The sequence below is a fragment of the Rutilus rutilus genome, assembly GCF_951802725.1.
Source record: "Rutilus rutilus genome assembly, chromosome: 16".
Lineage (NCBI taxonomy): Eukaryota > Metazoa > Chordata > Actinopteri > Cypriniformes > Leuciscidae > Rutilus > Rutilus rutilus.
The window spans coordinates 22,498,233-22,520,076 of NC_140224.1; the positions used below are offsets into that span (position 1 = coordinate 22,498,233).

The window sequence follows — 21,844 nt, forward strand, 5'->3', positions numbered from 1 at the left end:
AGAGAAATAAAAGTGTTCGTCGCATTAAAATACTCAAATTATAGCACTTAAAATTGCAATTATCAATGCACATTGTCCATTAGATGGCGCCAGAGGAATATTGATCCTAACCATGAATTTCTAGGGCCTCTAAATTATCAACAAGATCAGAAATATTCTTCCTCATGCCTTTGACAGATCATACAAATAAAAACTCCACCTTCAGAGGGCGTGGTACACGAGTCTATTTGCTGTGACATCTTTAACAATATAACTTATTTTGTCATTAATATTTCAAGATGATCATTTACTGGACTGAAGAAACTTCAGTTTACTTTATTTTCCATTTTTAGAAAAATCATGTTAAAATGTAAATGATACAACAGTCTTTTGAGGAACATTTATTTGTAAATCTCTCTATCATCATTGTATTGCATTGCATTATATATATTTATTTTAGATTTTGTTTATATAATTTGTCTAATGGATAAAAATATTTATATATAATTCCATATACCAGGCTATGCATGGTTAAAAATAGATATCTTTTGTTGTTCTCCAAAGTTGAACTTGGGGGTTAAACAGACCCCCGCCTACTCACAATAAAAACTATATCACATATGTTTTACATCAAAAACAAGTTTAATGTTTATTTACACCAACTCCCACATACAGAGTCACACAAAACAAGAGGTGTGGCACTTGAGTATGTTTTTAGTACAATACAAATATACTTTAATGCATTTTTAATACATTTAACAGTACGTCTTTATCACCTGGGGGACCATCCCACATTCAGAGTGTGAATACACAGCGGAACAGTTTTTCCGAGAAGTCAGCAAATTATTAGCATTACTTAAAACAATGTTTAATATCTGCAGCAGATAATGACACTCTTAAAAAGATTGTTCACCCAAAGATTACATTTCTGTCATCATTTAATCACCGATATGTTGGTGAATTGTACACAATTAATGTTTCCATTAAAACTAAAAACTAGCCATTCAGGACTCATCTTGTTCAAAGCGTGTGATATTTTGTACTGACCTACCAATCAGATCATGTGACATTTTATCATGTGATACCAACCCACCTGCTCTGCTCAACTGGAATTTCAGTAGTTCAACATTCTTGAAAGAAGTGCTAAATATTACAAGCACGCATAAACTCACACACACACTTATTTATGAAACTCATTCCATGTTACGATCCAAAACAACTGAACATTTGAACAAAATAGACACATACTGTAAATGAGATTTAGTTAAACAAGTGCCAAAGCGGCTTTTGTGTTGTACAAAGTCAAGCCATACGGCACTGATTTAGCCATGTTCTTTGTTTAAAATTCCAATAGAATATTTCTGATCATAAAAAGGTTGTTTGAGGGAGACCAAAACACTTCAGCACAAAGGTCTATAGTTTAAAAGACTATTTACAATCTGCAGTTCTTTTAGGTTATGACATAGTCCGAGTCTTGGAGACAACGCCAGCAGCCTGGATAACACGGTAGCGTTCTCGGAGGTTGCGCCGTCGAACATGCTCATTGGTGATTTCCAGTACGTTTGCTACAGGAAACCAGCCTTTCTGTCCATCAGATAAACGGATCCCCTCATACCATCCTATGGAAGGCAAGAAGAGACAAGATGAATAAACAAAAAACAAAGTTGGAACATATTTAAGCATGTCAGATGCGCTTCTAATGAATGGAAGGTACAGTAGGACCAGGCCTACATTAAGAACACATAGGGCTAAAGCAAACCCAAGGGCCCCCTTCATAGCAGCCTATCTTGGTGCCACAATGTTTTCTACTGCAGAAATAATTAGTATTTTTTGTTAAAAATCATATCTTTAACATACACACACAGAGATACAATGTATTGTATCTCTATATAAAATAAAATAAATATTTCAGGCTACAACACATTAAGAGCATAAATGCATTAAAGGGATAGTTCACCCAAAAATTTAAATTAGCCCATGATTTACTCACCCTCAAGTCATTCTAGGTGTATATGACATTCTTCTTTCAGACGAACACAATCAGAGTTATATCAAAAAAATGTCCTGACTCTTCCAAACTTTATAATGGCAGTGAATGGCCGTTTCTGTTTTGAAGTCCATAAAAGTTCATCTATCCATCATAAAAGTGCTGCACAAGGCTCCTGGGGGTTAATAAAGGCCTTCTGAAGCGAAGCGATGCGTTTGAGTAAGAAAATATTCATATTTAACAAAGTACAAAGTAAACTTCTGGTTTCCGGCCAAACGGCCATACGCAGCCTATTTACGCCTACAGCGCAACTTACACAACTTGTGACGTCGGAGGTAGCGTAGTGCGTAATGGTGTACGTGTCATGGTGTAGCGTAAATATCAATTTTTTCATATTAAACTATGTTATTCCCTTAACTAAGACGAGTTGATACATACCTCTCTCGTCTCAGTGCGTGCACTCAATCGCTCTGGCGCGCGGCGACACTTTGATAGCACTTAGCTTAGCTCTGCGCAGTAAAAAGTCACGCCTGAAAAATCCTCTCCCCCTCTCCCTCTCACTTCTGTCATTAGAACCAACGTGACTTTTTACTGCGCCGAGTCGAAGTGCTCCCAAGTGCTATTCCGCCATACATTATAGTTATCCTTTTTACCCGCTTAGAAAAGCGCCACGTTTTATTTTGTGTCACCATACTTGGTCGTGTAACTACTCGTGTAACTGTATTTAAATAGGGAAAACGTGGAGGTGTTTGGTCGCTTCTAACTTCATCTCTGTTTGGTCCCTAATGAATGAGCTGGGCTAAGCTAAGCGCTATCAAAGTGTCGCCGCTCGCCAGAGAGATTGAGTGCACGCACTGAGACGAGAGAGATATGTATCAACTCGTCTTAGTTTAATATGAAAAAACGGTGGAGTGTTCCTTTAAGTGGAATGCGTATGTTCATTTGGCCGGTTTTAAAGTTTTAAATATGGATATTTTTCTTACACAAAGTCATCGCTTCGCTTCAGAAGGCTTTTATTAACCCCCCCGGAGCCGTGTGGAGTTCGTTTATGATGGATAGATGCACTTTATGGACTTCAAAACAAAAAAACAGCAATTCACTGCCATTATAAAGCTTGGAAGAGCCTGGACATTTTTTTATATAACTCCGACTGTATTCGTCTGAAAGAAGAATGTCATATATTCCTAGGATAACATAAGGGTGAGTAAATCATGGATTAATTTTAATTTTGGGGTAAACTGTCCTTTTAACACCAGAAATGGTCAAAGCAAACAGGTTTCAAACAGAAACAACTTTTACACATATGTTTGCCTTAAGGTTTTTACTTTAAATAGTTTCAAGGTCTTCTTTCTGTCCTTAGAAGAAGAGAATCATCAGGGCTGGAATGGGGCTATAATTCAGCCCATTCAGACATTTGTTTCCCCATTAATGTTTTGCTGGGGTAAGGGCCTTTAAATTGGAATAAATAATTAAATGAATGAATAAATAAATAAATAAATAAAGTACAGAAACAAATAATAGATATTTTTGAATATACTGCATAATTAATATACTATAATAATATACTGCCTAGCCCTATTGTTAATCCGGCCCTGAGTGTGACACACCTTCGTTGGTTTTGCGCACAACGTTGATGATCTCTGTGGGCTCCAGATTTAATTCATCAGCTTGGTTTGCCACATACTGCTGCACACACTGCACCTGAGGGCAATCTGACACACAAAAACAGCCATGTGATTAGAAAGAAACTAATCTGAAGAGAGAAGTAAACATGATTACCAGGAAAATCAAAGGCAAGCACTAACATGTCACGTCGCTCACATGAGTATAATCCTGAGCTGAAATAAGCACCCACTCTTACCCCAGTCTTCATATATGACTTCTTCTTGATCATTGATGGTGCCATCAGGATTTGGGAATGCTGCCAACCACCTGTGCAGGTCAGATCTGATTGAAGAGAAAAAAAGAAATGACCTATACAGCTTTAAAATCAGCATGCATCCTTATATAACCCTGGAAACAATCTGAAATATTGCTACTATATTATATATCCGCTATATGAAGTATATTGGGGCACCTGACCATTACACTGTAATGACGTCGCATTCTAAATACAAAGACATTCCCCCCTTTACAGCTGTAACAGTTTCCAATCTTCTGGGAAGGCTTTCCATAAGATTTCAGAGTGTTTCTGTGAGAATTTTTGCCCGTTTATCCAGTACAGCATTTGTGAGGTCAGGCACTGATGTTGGATGAGAAGGCCTGGCTCGCAACCTCCGTTCCAGTTCATCCCAGATGTGTTCGATGGGGTCGAGGTCAGGGCTCTGTGTGGGTCCGTCAATTTCTTCCACACCAGACTCATCCGACCATGTCTTTACAGATCTTCCTTTGTGCACTAGGACACAGTCACACTGGAATAGAAAAGGGACTTCCCCAAACTGTTCCCACAAAGTTGGAAGCATAGCATTGTCCAAAATGTCTTGGTAAGCTGAAGCATGAAGATTTCCTTTCACTAATAGTAAGAAGACTAGTCCAACTCCTGAAAAACAGCCCCACACCATTATCCCTCCTCCACTAAACTCTAAACAGTTGGCCCACTGCAGTCAGTAAGGTTCTCCTGGCATCCGCCAAACCCAGACTCGCCCAACACAGAACAGGTTTCCACTGCTCCAGACTCCAGTGGCACCGTGCTTTACACCACTGCATATGAGGCTTGGCATTGTACTTGGTAATGAGAGGTTTGCATGCTGCTGCCCAGCTATGGAAACCCATTCCATGAAGCTCCCGCTGATATTAATGGCAGTGGAAGTTTTGAAACTCTTCAGCTATGGAATCAGCAGTTGATTGTTGAATATCTAGCAGGGATTACATTTCTGACTTATTGCAAAGGTGGCATCCTATCACCAATACCATGCTTGGATTTACTGAGCTCTTCAGAATGACAATTTTTTCCACAAATGTTTGTAAATGCAGACTGCATGGATAGGTGCTTGATTATACACCTGTGGCAATGGGTCTAATTGAAACATTGAATAATTGAATAACTGTTATAACTTAATTTAATAATTAAGAGGTGTGGTGATAATACTATTGCCCATATAGTGTATATATAGTGAGAGAAAAAAATTCATATTGAATGGATGGTATTTTATGCCTTCTTGATACGCACATTTTATAAATTACTTATAAGATGCTTATTTTTTTGTAAGAAATGAATACCTTAATTCACCAAGAACATTAAATTGAGCAAAAGTGACAGTAAAGACATTTTTAATTTTACAAACGATTTCTATTCTAAAAGAAAAGGTTCTATTCATCAAAGAATTCTGACATTTTTTAAACAGCACAGCTGTTTTTAACATTGATTATAATAATAAAAAAATGTTGCTTGAGCAACAAATCAGCATATTAGAATGATTTCTGAAGGATCATGTGATACTGAAGAATGGAGTAATGAGGCTGAAAATTCAGCTTTGAACATATTCAAAAGTTATTTTATATTACTGTTTTACTGTCTTTTTGATCAAATAAATGTAGCATTGGTAAGCATGTGTTCACTACCCCAACAGTAGTGTACTGTGCAAAATACCAACAGAAAATGACTTCTCTTAAAAATGAGCATATGGATTCAAAACATAACAGAGCAATGACCATAAATCACGGATGAGTAAAATGAATAGCATATGGCTTATTTATAATTTCACGCACTGTGTGGGAGCTTTCATAACTCTCTCCATCAGGCGTCCCTGGTGATTCTCCAGCAGGGTCAGACAGAAGCAGTGCTCCAGGCTGGGGACAGCTGTGTCCTCCCCAAAAGGCTGCACCTGGACAAGGGAGCGATGCGCATGATCAAGGACCACATACCGCTCAGAACTGCAGCACAGAGAAAGAGAGGTAGAAATAAATGAGTTAAGTATGATTCAGAAAGTATGATTTAATTATACATCCATAGTAAATGCAAACAGGTGTGTTACTTTTTGTAAAGGATAATGGATCAATGATTAATGGAATGTAATTATCTTGCAGTGTTTTGTAATCCTCAAAAAAACAACAGACAGGTTTTTCAGCTTTCTACCTTTTCTTGCTTGCAATGACAAGCAGGTCGTTGAAGAGAAAGAGGTAGACCAGGCTGAATTTTGGGCGGAGGTTCAAGAAAGTTCCTCCTCTGTTTATTTCCTGCACCTCTCCTCGTTTCTCCAAGTAACGTGTTTGAGATATAATTGGCACTGCCTGAATAAATGATTCAAAGATAACAATATTTAAACATAAATATATAGACGAATAAAAATTCTATATAGAAAATATTTGGCTTGATTAAAAAAAGGCACTATTTGACGACACTATCGAAAAGTAATTAGTGTGAGACTGATCATGTGACATTCTCAAATCGTGCTGGATTACATCAGGCCTTGCAATTCAAACATTTGTGTTAATTCAACTTTTCACTCAATTTGTTAAGATGAGAATATCATTTGTAATAAAGGCATTTTCACTAGTGGTCTCATAATTTCATAACTGCAATTGTTATCATTAATATATAACATTAATCAATATACCTCACCTTTAATTTGTCAAACTCCAGAATACCATTAATCTGAATTAATTCCTCCATCTGCCTCATTTTTCCAACTTGAGTATTACATTCTTCAATGATCTGTGAAGATGTGCGTGACAAGTTATTGAAGATAACATCTGACAACATAAAAAAAAAAAAAAGCTACAACAAAACATTCTTTCCATGCAGACGAAGGAATCATTACAGACATATTAAACATGACCTATTTTGGTTATTTCATGAAAATGGAAGAAAATAAACGAGAGACTCGATGTTCTTTATTTCTCTAATGCTAGAAAATGCTAGAAAATCCAGCTTGTTAGTTATCTTTGACTCCATAAAAAATATGGCAGGCTTATATAATCTGAAACATCATTTCTAGTGACCCGACCCGCATTTAACCTTGTGTTCCACTCTCTCCCCCTCTTTCCCCTCATTCTCGCTCTCTTTTCCTTTTTATCTTCCTCTCTAATAGGCTATATTGAGAACAATGAGGTCTAGTTTGATCATGGAACAATGTGCTAAAGTGACTCTATAATGGAAAAGGAAAAAACAGGGTCCATCATTTACTGAGATCATGGGATGTTTACCTTAGACACAGAGTCATGAGCTTTTGATGCAGTTTGTTCCTTATCCGCCCCAACGGCCGTTCTCCTCAGGATGTTCTGATGAAAAAAAGGCATTTTGAAAAATCTAGATTGCGTTCATTTTACCTCAATCACTTTAAGATAATTCTGCTTGATTATAATGATTGCCTTGCAACCCACATGGAGAAACAAAAAAACACCCCAAAATAAACAGAAATTGGTTCAGTAAAGAAGAATTCCAATAGAAGTTTGGGGTCAATCATATGTTTCTTTGTTTTAAAAGAAGTCTCTAATGCTCATCAATGCTCTATTTGATCAAAAACATGGTTAAAAAATTGGAAATATTATTGCAATTTAAAATAATTATTTTCTATTTTAATATATTTGAAATGTAATTTATTCCTTTGATGGCAAAGCTGAATTTTCAGCATCATTACACCAGTCTTCAGTCAATATGCTGATTTGCTGCTCAAGAAACATTTATTTTTACTGTCTAATCTGTGTTGAAAATGCTTAGTGCTGCTTAATATTTTTGTGTAAACTGTAATAAAAAAAATTCTGGATTATTTGATGAATAGAAAGTTCAAAATAAACAGCATTCATTTGAAACAGCTGATTTGAGTCTTTTGTAACATTAAAAAAGCCTCTACTTTGTTGAAGAAGAATTCCAACATTTCTTATGGCCCTGTTTACACCTGGTATTAAGATGAGTTTTGGTGGATCGGATCACATGTAGACGGGGGAGACATACTCGTTTACACCTGGTGTTTTAATCCGTCTCTTTTGTCCACTTTCAACCACTTCCGTCCTGATTTTTTTTAGGGGAGGATCTATAGGCAGGTAAATGTATGGGTTTTTTTTCAGATCTTTTGATCTAATGGACAAAATAAGCTCGCGCAATTTACATATGAACGTGCACAGAGACGACGGAAAAACATATAGAGATCATCAGCTTTCGTTTCTGCTCCGAGAGCCGCACAACCAGCCAAACGCTGTGAGTGCGTGTTAGAAATCAGGGATGGTGAGAGAACATTGTGCTTGGTACATTTTTCGTCTTCAAACCAAACTTTAAAGTTTAAATCCCGTCTGGCTAGCACGCTTCCCATTCTTCTTGCGGCTGTTCGAATGCATTGGACACAACGAATCCGGGTGAAAACATTTTAACGGCATTTAAATTTGACGGAAGCAAAGGGACCCGTCCATAGACCCTCCCCTCGAAGTAGGGGACAAAAGTGGACAAACGAGATGGATTAAAATGCCAGGTGTAAACGTGTCTCCCTCGTCCACTTGTGATTCGATCATCCAAAACGCATCTTAATACCAGGTGGAAATAGGGCCTTCGACTACCACTGGACGAGGCCGAAAGTGGACAAGCTCAAAACCTTTTAGACCCTGTTGACACCTGTATTTAGCGTCGTTCACTTGTGATCCGATCGACCAAATTGCATCTTAATACCAGATGTAAAAAGGGCCTATGTGAATTATTCACCCACCTCGATGAGCATTTTAATGCGTGTGATTCGCTGGAAGGGCAGCAAGAGGAAGGACATGAAGGGCAGTCGTTGACACTTGGGCGACTCCTGCAGTCGGGTGATAACGGTCGCAAACTGAGTGTTAGTTTGCCTGTGATAGATATTAGGCAAAAGAATAAGTGAGTGATTTAAACATTTAAATGGATATGAACAAATGAAACAGTTTGAAATGCCCTTGCTTATGTGTGTTGACGTATGAGTTTCTTACATTAGATTACTGTAGGTCTTTTCCTGATAAATCTGATTTCGAACATAGTCAATATATGCAGGGAAATGATGCTGGGAATGATAGTGGATGATATCACAGATGTCAGAAATGATAATGCTCTCATCTAGACGTTCCTCCAGGTCCTTCAGAAACCTGCACAAAAAAAAAAATGTCAATTGACAATTGGTATTTCCGAATGGATGTTTGTGACTGCTGTATAGTATCTTGTTTTACAGGCTACACTGCATTACTGGAGCATTAAACTATTAATTGATGCATTTATCCTGAGAGTTCATATTTAATCTTTTTTTACTTGGATTCATTTAATTAATATCAAACCTTGCTGCCTCAGCAAATTCTGATGGGTTACACCTGGCAAATGCATATCGCAAATATAGTCTTTGGGGTTCATGTAAACAAACAAAACTAATTTGTGGGGATCAGGCAGTGCTGTTTCAGCAAATCTAAACTGTAAATGTCTTCATTTCACACACACAGACACTCACCTCTCGCTGACCTCTTGGATGCGCAGGATGTTTGAGAAGAGGGTTTTTTTGTCCATGATAATGAGAGTGTCATTCAAGTCACTTGACTCCACAAAATGCTCCGTTAACACACGCAGAGAGCGCAAATATGACATTTCTGATGTAATCACCTCAAACATGCTCTGCACACAGAAAATGGAAACATATAGTTGTTATTTAAATGCAATTTAGTCTTTCTCAACAAAATGTGAAATCTTGATATCTCAGTTTTTTTACATTCACTCTTATTATCTACTTTATTGTTATTCTTTATTATTATCATCTTCCTTATTCTTTATTACACTTATAATTTGGGCACGCTGTCTCATTCTGGTCACATTTAATCTTAAAATCAAAAGAAACAAATATTTTGCATTAAGGCAATAAAGCATGTTAGGACTATCAATAATTGTTCTCATAACAATTCAGAACATTACCCCTATATATAAAACATACAATATATATATATATATATATATATATATATATATATATATATATATAGCATACACACTATATGTATATATTATATAGTATATAAGTATATATTATTCAGCTTTCGTGAGATTCATCCTCTCTCTACTTCCAGAAGTTCCTTTCCCATCATTTCCATCCTGTCTTTCTTCTCTTTTCCATTCAAATCACATTTTCCATATTTCCAAACACAATTCTTCCATAATAACACCTTAAAACTCAGCACTTGCTCTTCCCAGAAGTGTGTGTTCTTCCCTGAGTTTTATAGCACATTCATTGAGGATTTCTGCTCACCTCTTGATACTTGCACTCCTCTGGGCTTAGGGTTTCCAGGACACCACTGTCTCGTACCGCTGGCTGGTCTCGCCATAAATTGCTCTGCTTTAGAATTGGAGTGTTAGATGATCTGGAACCTTTCTCTCCTTTTTCTGGGCTGGCTGTGAGGTGTGTGTCCATCTGGAAGTCTATGCTGGTCTTACTGATGTTGCGACATACTGTCCTCCTGATCTCCTTGTGTATAAATGTTTCTGTGTAAAACTGATACAGCTCTGCAAGGGTCACAAAATATGGCATTAAATTGTAGGTGAAGACATAATTTATTCTTTGTTTTAATGAACTGTAGAATTTCTCAATAGTGTTTTTTTATTGTAAACATGCAATGAGGTCTGTCTTTCAACATTTTCAATTTAAATTGATGATGTATTAAATACCCTCAGACATCCCATCTTCCAAGTCAAGAGACTGTTTGCGACGTTGGATGACTCGTGGAGGCCTGGAGCTGGAAGACAGAGATTGAGTTACACATAAAGTAATGACAAATATGACAGCTGTGTCACTACAGAAACTGTTTGAGGGATGAAAGGTAAAGAAAATACTTCTCATTGGATCCACATTTTTCCCCATCAGCCCCTTCACTGTCATTCTCATCTGTTAAAGAAACAATTAAGTACCATAAAACAAACACTAAATGCACTTAATATAAAGATGCAAACTGCTTCTTTACCACTGTATTATGAAACATTTCTGAGTGAAACAGGATATTCAAAGAGAAAAAAATAAATGTAACAGGACTTGATTTTATCGATCAGGATTGAAAAGTGGGTGTTGAAAGAATTTGTTCTGAAGAAGAAAGTCAGTCATACAGGCGTGGGAACAAAAACTAGAAGAAAAACTTTTTAAATTGTTTTAGTTAACAGAAATAAAGTTGAAATTAAAGCTTAAAAACCTAATATGAAAATGACAAATATAACTAACTGAAATAAAATTAATTTAAACTGAAGTACTAAAATTGCTAAAACTAAAGCTGATATAGAAATAAATTAAAGCTAACTAGAAATATTAAAATAATAATAATAATACTAACAAATGCCACAAGCATTTGAAAATATTTTAAAAAGCTAATTCAAAATACTAATAAATACTATATAATATATACTAATAGTACATAATACTAAAACAAGACTGTTTGGAGCAACATTAGGGGTTTAAGACATAATTTTAAATGTATCCCTTGAAGAATGTAAATAGGGTCTATTTTGATTTCATGCCGACTTTCAATGTTTTTCTGTACCTATAGACTTGAGAGAATAACTGCTGAGGCGTCTTCCGTTCTCATAGGTCTTGGCTGGTGGTGGTGGTGGAGTTCTTTGTAGTCGAGGACTGCCAGGTGGGCTGCATTTGTTAAAGGGCTGCAGAGGCTGAATAATGCGAGGCAGACACCTGTTTTCTAAAGGCATTCTGGGAGGAACGACTGGAGGGGAGTCCTTGCTTGTTACAGTGTCCGTCCACTTTTGAGGTCTAGGTGGAGTGACCACCTCCAGGCTAATGTCATAAATGGACTCCTCCTGCACCTCCAAAGACTGGGCTTTGGAGACGTTTGGAGGAGTCTGGGGAAATTTGACAACAGAGGTGATCAATGTCGGAGGTCCAGGGTCTGATTTCCTCCTCAGCTGCTGCTCTATTAGGCTACGAGCCTCCAGAAACTTGCCTTTTTTAATTTGCGGTGCCTCGTTCTTGTTCTCACCTTTAGGTAATGACTCACTTAAAGACTCTGCTTCCTTATCTGACTTTATTTCTTCGTTCTCGTCCTCTCCTGCTCTTTCATTCTGATCCTCCGTGTCACTGAATTCGATCTCTTCATCCTCACCCTCGTCCTCATCTTGCTCACTTATTGGCACCCACACAAGCTTCATGCCAGGCCTCTGCAGGTGACACGTACAACCGCAGTTCTTCTCACACAGGGACTCTGGAACAGGGCTAGAATCTTGATCTGCTCGCAGTTTGCCGCCTTCTTTTCCATCGGGAGCTAGAAGAAGACATGGATTATGGTCAGGGTTAGGCTTTCCTGCAAATTCCAACATGAAGTTGGGTCAAAAACATGATGCTTCTTTGTCCAATCGCACATCCTGATTTTGCCGAGTTAGACGCGTTCCTGGGTCAACATTCAATCCTAACCATATCCCTGAACCTAACCCTACCCTAAAATCAGAGGGAAATTATATATATATATATATATATATATATAACACTGATGTAGAAGCACCTAAACCTGGCTTGTAAACCTAAACTTGACATAAACTGTAAACTTGTCCCTCAAATCTGATTGGTTGATTGGAATGTTGATCCAGGATCAACAAAGATGTTGATCCAAGAACATATACTTTGTGAAATCAGGTTCTGCTGTCCAATCAATGAATTGTTTTCAACAATATATTAAAAATGCAATTCATACATACAGTGACTTAAAAACAAATTTTCTATGATGAGTGTGTTTTTAATTTCAGTACTAAAAATCATTCTGAAATATTTCACAAATGCCAGGATGATATAACTGTATTGATATCACAATGGAGAAGGGTAAGCTCTACCAGGACATTTCATTGTAATTGTTACAGTAAAATACTGTTGAATGTACCGTGCTTAGAAGTAAAAAAGGCCAATCAAATTATAATGTACAGTGAAAAACTGTAAACTGACATTCCCACAAAAGTTTTTGTTATCAGTTATGCACATTTGGGTTTTATGTTACATCTTCTGTTGTTTAATGAATGTTAATTGCATTATTTTAGTGTCATGTCATGTGTGTTACCATGATGGTGTTCTGTGTTTGTGTGAATGACTCTGTGCACCCTCTGTATACTAGTACAATTCAGCTTATGGAAAGGCTACTTGTGATGAACTTCTATATGATTCTTCATGTGGCTTCCTTTTTTAACACCTGCATAATTATGGTGGTTGTCAGTATATGTAAAAACCTACAAAACAGATTTTAGTAGCAGTGTGCGTTGTTGGATTTACTGCTTTAAATTGCAAATTTCTTGTTCTGTAAATTTGTACTGCATTTTTTAACAGAATTATTCTGGAAACCACAGCTGCCAGGATTTTTTTTTTTTTACTGTGATATACAGTACTGTGCAAAAGTCTTAGGCACGTTAGTATTTTCTATATTGCATATACAAATCTCACTGAATTATTACAATTAATGGCAAAAGGAATGGTTGGAAATGTAAACTGATATTTCCTACTTACACACTACAGCAATAGAAAAAATAACTGTCTTAAAAAAACTTTTTTTTGTTGTTGGTGAAAATACTAACGTACCTAAGACTTTTGCACAGTACTGTATATCCTCTGATTAGTTCAGCAGGTTAGTTCAGGTCATAAAATTCTTTGTGGTGCGACACGGCAAACAAATTATGGTATAGACCTTAGTCTGGGTAGCGCCAAATTGAATTTTTGACAGGAATGAATTTGAGGCTGTGAGGGATAGAATACAGAGCGCATTCAATGGATTTTACTGCTGTTTAACAACATACCAATTGCTGACGAAACGTCTTTCAAAAAAAAAAAAAAAAAGAAGTCCTTAGACAAAAACTCCATAAAACAGTTTTAGAAGTTGTGAGCTGTGAAAATTGTGTGATCTAGGACCTTTATACAGTGCGTGCCATTGTAAAGACTGTACGTTTATCCCTCACAGCCTCATTTTCATCTACTTTAAATTCAATATGGCGTCTAACCTGACTAAGGTCTATTTATGAATTAAGGCAAGATACTACAGGCAAAAAGCAATGGTCAATTTTGGGATATTGCTTCCAAAACATCTCTTCTTTCAGTCTACTGGAAAGAAAACATCCAAAACACACATTTAAGTGTTTATTATTACACAATAGGTATGTCTGTAAATTTTGATAACAATATATATCTTTAAAGACAGTATTCTCAAAGTGATTTTTTTTCTCATGCACTGAGCCAGAAATGTCCACTTCACTAGCACTTACATACACCAAACTTTACAGTTCTATTCAATCCATATTCCAAATGTTTTTACAGGTTTGTGTTAAAATCAGATATCCAAAATCCCTTCAGTAGATAATAATAAATAAACTTTAACTCATATAATGCCTCATTTACATATTTAAACATTTTGTATGTTTAAATACGAACAATTTGTAATAAAAAGGTAATGTCTTAATGTTCTATGATTATTAACTGGAGAAGTATGGTGATATCTATTAGTTAATAAAGTACATTCGACCATATTCTGATCTACAAGCCTTAGTAGCACCATGACTGTATGTCACTGGAATACTCTAAATGTCAGGTTGTTCCAGAAAGGCTTCATATCCTCCAGGGCTTTAAAAATCTTTGATTACCACCTCTTTTTGATCCCTTCTTCTGCTTTGATTCTTCCACCTCGGCCTTTGAGCCTGCCGTTATCAGCGCCGTGAACTTCTGCATGGAACCTTAACGCTGTGTCTGTCCCTCCTCCCCTTCCTTAGCCCGCAGCTCTTCAATCGCCTCAAATACATTTTGCTTGAACTTCCCAAATGCTCGTTTTAGCCCTTCTGCCATTTCACAACACCGGTGCCTGACCAGCTAGAAACTCTCTCTCTTGGAAACTGAACTAGTTGAACGTGTATGTCAGGTTAAGGGTGGGAATGTGGTTTATTACCCCAATTATCACATAAAGGCCACTTTGCATGTTAATTCTAAGCCTCCAAGTCACACTAGCTCAGTTAACATAATTGTCACTGTAAAAGAGTTTTATGAACAATACATTACATTTTCAAATGATGTTACATTTTTCCCTATATGGCTCTTAAACTTTGGAATAGAGTGTTCAGTGCACATTCTCTCAGTATTAAATCCAAAACAAAAGGCCTTAAGTGAGGCTGACATCTATCATCTTACTAACAAAATGTAATAACGCATTAATATGAATACGTTATGTCAAATATATATGCAATCCTGATAATATTTATCCAATTAAAGTTTTTTAAAAATGTTTACGTTTTTGTCTATGCTCACAAAGACTGCATTTATTTGATAAAAAAACCAGTTAAAATATATATACAGTAAAGATAAATAATACAGTAAAAATAAATACTATTGTGAAATATTATTATCATTTAAAGTAACTATTTTCTATTTTAATATATTTAAAAAGTCCTTTGTTCCTGTGATGACAGGCTGAATTTTCAGCATTACTCCAGTCTTCAGTGTCACATGATCCTTCAGAAATCATTCTAATATGCTGATTTGCTGCTCAAGAAACATTTATTATTATTATCAGTTTAAAACAGTTTTGCAATGATAATTTTTTTCCCCATTTTTATTTATTTTTAAGATAGAATATTTTTTGTAACAATGTAAAAGTCTTTGCTGTTCCTTTTTTAAAAATCAGTTTAATGAGCTTAATGAGTTTTGCGTCAGATGCCAGACTTATCATTCTTTTGTTCTGATTTTAAGTGCATCAAGTTCCAAAAGAAAAGTAAATTCCAGAAATCAGGGTTTCCACCAAAAATAACTATATAAACACCATTAGGGTAGTATTCAAATTACTTAAACCATGATGCAAGATTTTAGTCATACTGTTCATCCCTAATATGTATTGTGAAAAATACACTATACAAATAAAGGCTTGACTTCAAAGTGTTTGCATACAGTTGCATCAGGAATGTCACAAACATTTTCTGCAATACTTTTCAATCAATTAGATATATACACTACTGTTCAAAAGTGTGGGGTCGTAAGATTTTTTTTTAACGAAATTAATACTTTTATTTAGCAAGGATACATTCAATTTTAATCAAATAAATGCAGCCTTGGTGATCATAAGCAAAAGACATTTACAAATCTTATCGACCCCAAACTTATAAACGGTAATGTAGATTTAATGTAATTGTTTCCAAGGGGGGTTCTTTTATCCCCTACACCCCATCTGTCTGTGTGTTCAGCAGACAACACACACACTATAATCCCACTGACTGACCAAACAACAACAACTAAGAAAATTACCTCCGATGTTCCTGAACCATGGTTCGGTGAATTAAAAAACTAAACGTACATTAAAGTTTTAATTAGAAACTGAAACTGACTTAAGCATGACTGGACTGTTCTGAATGTGTCACACACACACAAACCTATGTTGTAAAAACAAAACTAGCAATTTACATTCCAATCTTTCCAAGATTACCAGCAACACTAACATGGAGCGGCAGAGTTTATCCTCATAACACCCACTCAGATGAAGATCAGATTAAAGGGATAGTTCAATTTGAAATTAAATTTTGGTATGTTTTAGCTTACCTCAAGGGCATCCAAGATGTAGGTGTCTTTTTTTCCGCAGTAGTTTCAATTTTGATATTTTTAGGTCAAACCGTTCTTGTCTGTCAGTCATATAATGCAGGTCTATGGTCACTGTCTCAAAGAGCACGCACAGAGTCCAAATTAAAACAATTCCCCGTCGTCCAAATTAAACAATTCCCCATCGTAAGTACACACTGATGGCCTAAGACACGAAACGAGCGGTTTGTGTGAGAAAACTAACAGTATTTATATCGTTTTTACCTCTTATACACAGCCACGTCCAAGTGATCTGATCTGACGTGTACGCAGACTGGTGCAGAGATATATACACTAGATGTCGCCTTGTCTACGGCAGTTCATTGGAACGAATGTCTTTAAGGCGACATCTAGTGTATATATCTATGCACCAGTCTGCGTACACGTCACACACCAGGATGCGCGTGCGCCCTCAGATCACTTGGACGTGGCTGTGTATAAGAGGTAAAAACGATATAAATACTGTTCGTTTTCTCACACAAACCGCTCGTTTCGTGTCTTAGGCCATCAGTGTGTACTTACGATGGGGAATTGTTTAATTTGGACGACGGGGAATTGTTTTAATTTGGACTCTGTGCATGCTCTTTGAGACAGTGACCATAGACCTGCATTAAATGACTGACAGACAAGAACGGTTTGACCTAAAAATATCAAAATTGAAACTACTGCGGAAAAAAAGACACCTACATCTTGGATGCCCTTGAGGTAAGCTAAAACATACCAAAATTTAATTTCAAAGTGAACTATCCCTTTAAAGCTGATTAAAATATGAGTTTAGTAGCTGCTGCCGTTAATTTAACCCTGTTCTGCATGTTTGTCCTCGTCTTTATTTCTTTCTCTTTATCTTGTTTTTATGCCTTAAGGCCCGTTCACACCAAGAAAGATATAGTTCTAAAAATCGTTCTAAATGTAAAAGAATTGCAGAGCCCACACCACAACAATAAAGGTAACGGCACAGATAAACGATATCATTGGAATCACTTTCAGAACGATTTTGTCAAGCTGATGAATAATAAAAACAATGACAGCCAATCAGAATCCACCAAACTGTGAAGTGCTCAAGCATTTAAAGCATTTCACAGCAAACAAACACACAGAAGGTTCCAATGACTATAGATGTAAATACTTTTAGGATGCTTGAATGTTGTACCAGTTACAAAACTGCTTTATTTGTGTGTTAAAGTGGTGACCGATATGGATTTTTTTGGTGCCGATGCCAATATTTTAGAGAAGAAGGGTGGCCGATGGCCGATACAAAGCAGATGTATATAACATCCATTTAATGTAATCATAGTAAAAATAACACAAGGATGGCAAATCTATTTATTTATTTTACATAATATTTTACTAATAGGAATTGAATTATTGGAAAATCTATCAATTTTAGGGATGCACGATATATATCGGCCACCATATCGGTATCGACTGATATATGTTCATTTTTTAATGTTATCGGTATTGGCCCAATAAGAAAATGTGGCTGATATATTAAAGCTGATAAATAATCGATTATTTCTTTCAGCTGAGACCCTTCAGAAGCACACTGTTTGCCATGATGGCAAGTCAGTCATATAAGCTACAGTACATACAATTTTACTGAGAACATTACAATTGTGTGCTTGGGACATGGATTTTAATGGTGAGACTTTTGTTTTTGTAATCACCAAAATATATATATTGTTTGTTGGCTTTCAAATTTAAAGAATTATTGGTATCTTTTGCATGTCTAGTGACAGCCAAAGTCATCCGATTCACACGGCTTGGATCATTCACACAGAAATCATGCAAAGAGTATGCGTTCTTGTAGAGCAGGGTTCCTCAAACTCGGTCCTGGAGGGCCGCTGTCCTGCAGAGTTTAGCTCCAACCCTGATCAAACACACCTGAGCAAGCTAATCAATGTCTTCAGGATCACTAAACTCACAGCTAGGTGTGTTTGATCAGGGTTGGAGCTAAACTGTGCAGGACAGTGGCCCTCCAGGACCGAGTTGGAGGAACCCTGTTGTAGAGGATACAATGCGCTCTTCAGCTGTATTCGCCAAAGTTTGTGGAAATGTTTAACAGGTATTTAAAGACTTGTTTAATTGCAGATTTTCAGTATGTCAAAAATGTCAACTATCGGTCGAACACTACCTTTGTGACTGAATTTTGAGAAAGAAAATTCTTAGAAAACAAGCATAGATATTTCACAGACGTAGTTAAAAAAAGTTCCTGAAAACGAAAGTAAATCCACTGTACCTGACCGGCCTCCATCAACAGCACTCGATGTTCCTTCTTGTCTCTCTTGGCTGTCCACCTCGTCTTTCTGTCCACTGTTTTGCCTCGTCTTTGGAGGCAGAGGAGGTGCCCTGTCAGCGGTGGAGAGGGACGAACTTCTCGTTTTGTGCCTGGGCTTAACCGCAGGAGGTTTTTGTTGTCTCCATTCTGCGCTGGTGCTCTTTGCTGGATCTCCAGCTGGAATCTTAGACTCTGGCTGGCTGAATTTGTTGACTATGTTTTTGACATTCACAGAGCTCTGTGAGGCTGCTCCTTCCACAGATGAGGTGTCTGAGGTATTATTGGAGGGCTTGGTGGGAACCGGGGGTCTTTGTTTAACCTCAGGTTTCGTAGGCAGATGTGGAGACTCTTGAGTAGACATCTTAACTGGTTTTTATGTTTTAAACCAAAGCAACCTGGCCGATATGAGGCCAGGCAGCAGGGTCACCCAGGGCCTTCAATCCTCAACCTGTGGTAACAAACAATAAAGGCTTTACATATGACTGATGCATCTTTTTCCATCAGTTGACCAATCCCAGTTCATCTGACACTGTAGTGTTTTCATTAAAGATATTACAATTCTGTCTGATACTGATGAACTTATATTTATTTTTAAGTTATGGTCTATAATGGGGATGATGAAAGTCTTGATGAAACAGACGTAGCAACAGATCTTTTCTTCAATATTGTGGCGTACATCAGAGTGTAACAGGTTCTGGAAAAAATATGCCATAGGTTGCGCATTGAATTTGAAACATGAACTTGCAGGGGCGGGGTTTAAGCAGGTGAAATGATTGGAAAAGTCTTGCATACATCACCGGAAGAAATGGTGATTTTTACTGTAAAGATCCAGATATGACAATTTGATTAAACATTACGAGGTAAAAAAAAAATGTTAACGGAATTAATTTTCATCTCATGCCGACTTTAAAATGTAAGCTATTTGTACAGCTTTGTCCAAATAAATGTAAAAAACACTTAAAAACAAAAGTAGTCATTTTAAATGCTGTACGTTAATTAATTTGGACATCACTATACTGTAATATACAAAACACTAATATACACTGTTATTAAATTATTCGTGTTTTTAAAGATTAAACAAACATTAGATGATGGCAAAGGTAATCTAAAATGTACAAATCATGCACAAATCCAAAATTGCCAATATGATAAATTAAAGAAGAATCTGTAATATCAGCAAATAACTGTTATGATAACAACATATTGTCCAACCCTAGTTTTTATTCTTTCAGTTTCATATCCCTAGGTTGTAATTGCATCTTAGTAGAAGACAAAGTCCTTTGAACTATACAAATGTTTGATGTGATGATTAACATCTAGTAACTCATTTAATAAAATAAATAGCACAATGATCTTTGTACTGGAATTACCTCACACAGTACAGGTTCAATTGCATTGGACTTTGCTCTTACAGGCAACAGTCAGACTTTTGAATAAAATATGAGATGAACTTCCAATCATTAGACATATGCTGGAAATGTGCTTGCATGTCATATTTACAGTAAGAACCGTGTACTATGACCCCATCAGATTCCAAAAGACTATGCATGTCTAAGAAATGCATGATGGGATTAAAACCACACAATTAGTGGTTTATCGTTTTATGGTTATTTCCCCCTTATGTAAAACTACACTAAACCATTTTAATAACTTAATGAGCTTAACTTTCTTGGCTTGGAATAATAGCCCATTCTGAGGATATTTTAAGGGAAAGGGTGTGTCAAAACGACTTTCTGTATCAACAATTCAGGTTGAACATTGGCGTCACTGACTTCTCGACTCGCACCCCTCAGACACACTCAGCAGGTCTGTCAGGTTCTTAGTGTGCTCGAATTTGATATCCTGAACATACAGAGCTCAACATTGCACAATGCTGAAAAGAAACACTTTCCCATGGGGTGAAATAGGAAGGGTGAATTGGTTACCATTAAAATGGTGATAATGCTTCTTAATTTTTACATCCTTCTGACATTTTAAACTACAGTAAACATCCCCTCAAACAACAGGACAAGTAGAATTCCCTGATGGTCAGTTTTTTTCCAAAAATGTGTACAAGACACTTCCCCTCCAATCTATAAACAATCTTTGGATCGGAATCCTCCTTTCCTTTCCTGTTGTGAACCTTGGCTTTGCTTCCAAATTCCTTAGAAACACTGGGATGTTGTGATATACATCAGAAATATTTAATACACACACAAACACACACACAGGTAGCAGGCTATTTGCAACTGCCTGTATATAAAAACAATAGAAGAATAGAAAAAAGATGGAAAAATAGGCTAATGAAATATTAAACATTACAATCCAAAAGTCAATAGTCCTACTATGTTGTTCACATGACTAACAATGATCTAACAAGGACAAGCAACATGATGTAACCACTGAACCTGCCATTCATTTAGTAGACTATCATTTTATATCTGACTATGGTAAACAGTAGGTAAGATGCAGTATATAGCCAACTATATTCACAGTTGAGGAGTTAATTACAATTCATAACTGTCTTACACAGACTACTCACCAAATGTGTCTCACTTTCTTATATAATCCATTAAGAAAAGCGAATTGCTGAAATGTGTCCAGAGTAAATTTCCTCATAAAAACAAAAACATTTGAGTCGCGTGGGGTAACTCTCACAGTGCACATGAACACATCATAGTTTCACAGACATCCATGTTAATACATTTCTTTAAAATGACAGCAACATATCGCCACATTCCTGTGCGAACTTCATATCCGTACGGATTTGATCAGACGTTACTTTCGTCTTTCCTCTTTTGTTGTCCTCACCGGTAAATCCACGCGCATCTCCGGCTCTTTGTTTTCCTGCTCGTGAGCATGTGTGTAAGAACAGCCGGACAGGGACAGTGTGATTAGTGCATACCCCTCCTCCCATCCCAATCCATCCCATCTCATTCCTGCCTGCAGAGCACACCCTCCCTCCTTTGGCTGCCACCCAGCGGAGCTCTCTCTCTCTCTCTCTCTCTCTCTCTCTCTCTCTCAACAGTGTGTGGTTCAGGAATACCCTATTGAACGTTATGGGGACAAAGATGGCAATATCCGAAATCCTTGTCCTTGTGGGTACATTTTTGGCCCCTA

At 36.8% G+C, this 21,844-nt stretch overlaps 1 protein-coding gene across 2 annotated transcripts; it reads right to left on the minus strand.

Moving 5' to 3' along the window:
- Positions 1-675: 675 nt before the first annotated feature.
- On the minus strand, positions 676-21,696 carry arhgef15b (Rho guanine nucleotide exchange factor 15b). 2 transcript variants are annotated; one of them, XM_084435198.1, is made up of 16 exons: positions 21,536-21,696; positions 18,707-19,193; positions 11,417-12,151; positions 10,722-10,773; positions 10,557-10,624; positions 10,141-10,394; positions 9,355-9,515; positions 8,849-9,001; positions 8,602-8,731; positions 7,112-7,186; positions 6,528-6,620; positions 6,042-6,196; positions 5,675-5,839; positions 3,828-3,913; positions 3,574-3,678; positions 676-1,598 (listed from the first exon to the last, which is right to left on the minus strand). In XM_084435198.1, exons 2-16 carry the CDS (start codon positions 19,104-19,106, stop codon positions 1,435-1,437), a joined length of 2,796 nt encoding a protein of 931 aa, XP_084291324.1. In that variant the 5' UTR covers positions 19,107-19,193; positions 21,536-21,696; the 3' UTR covers positions 676-1,434. The 2 variants fall into 2 exon arrangements, with proteins under 2 accessions (XP_084291324.1, XP_084291323.1); XM_084435197.1 differs by having other exon boundaries at positions 21,267-21,682.
- Positions 21,697-21,844: the final 148 nt, after the last annotated feature.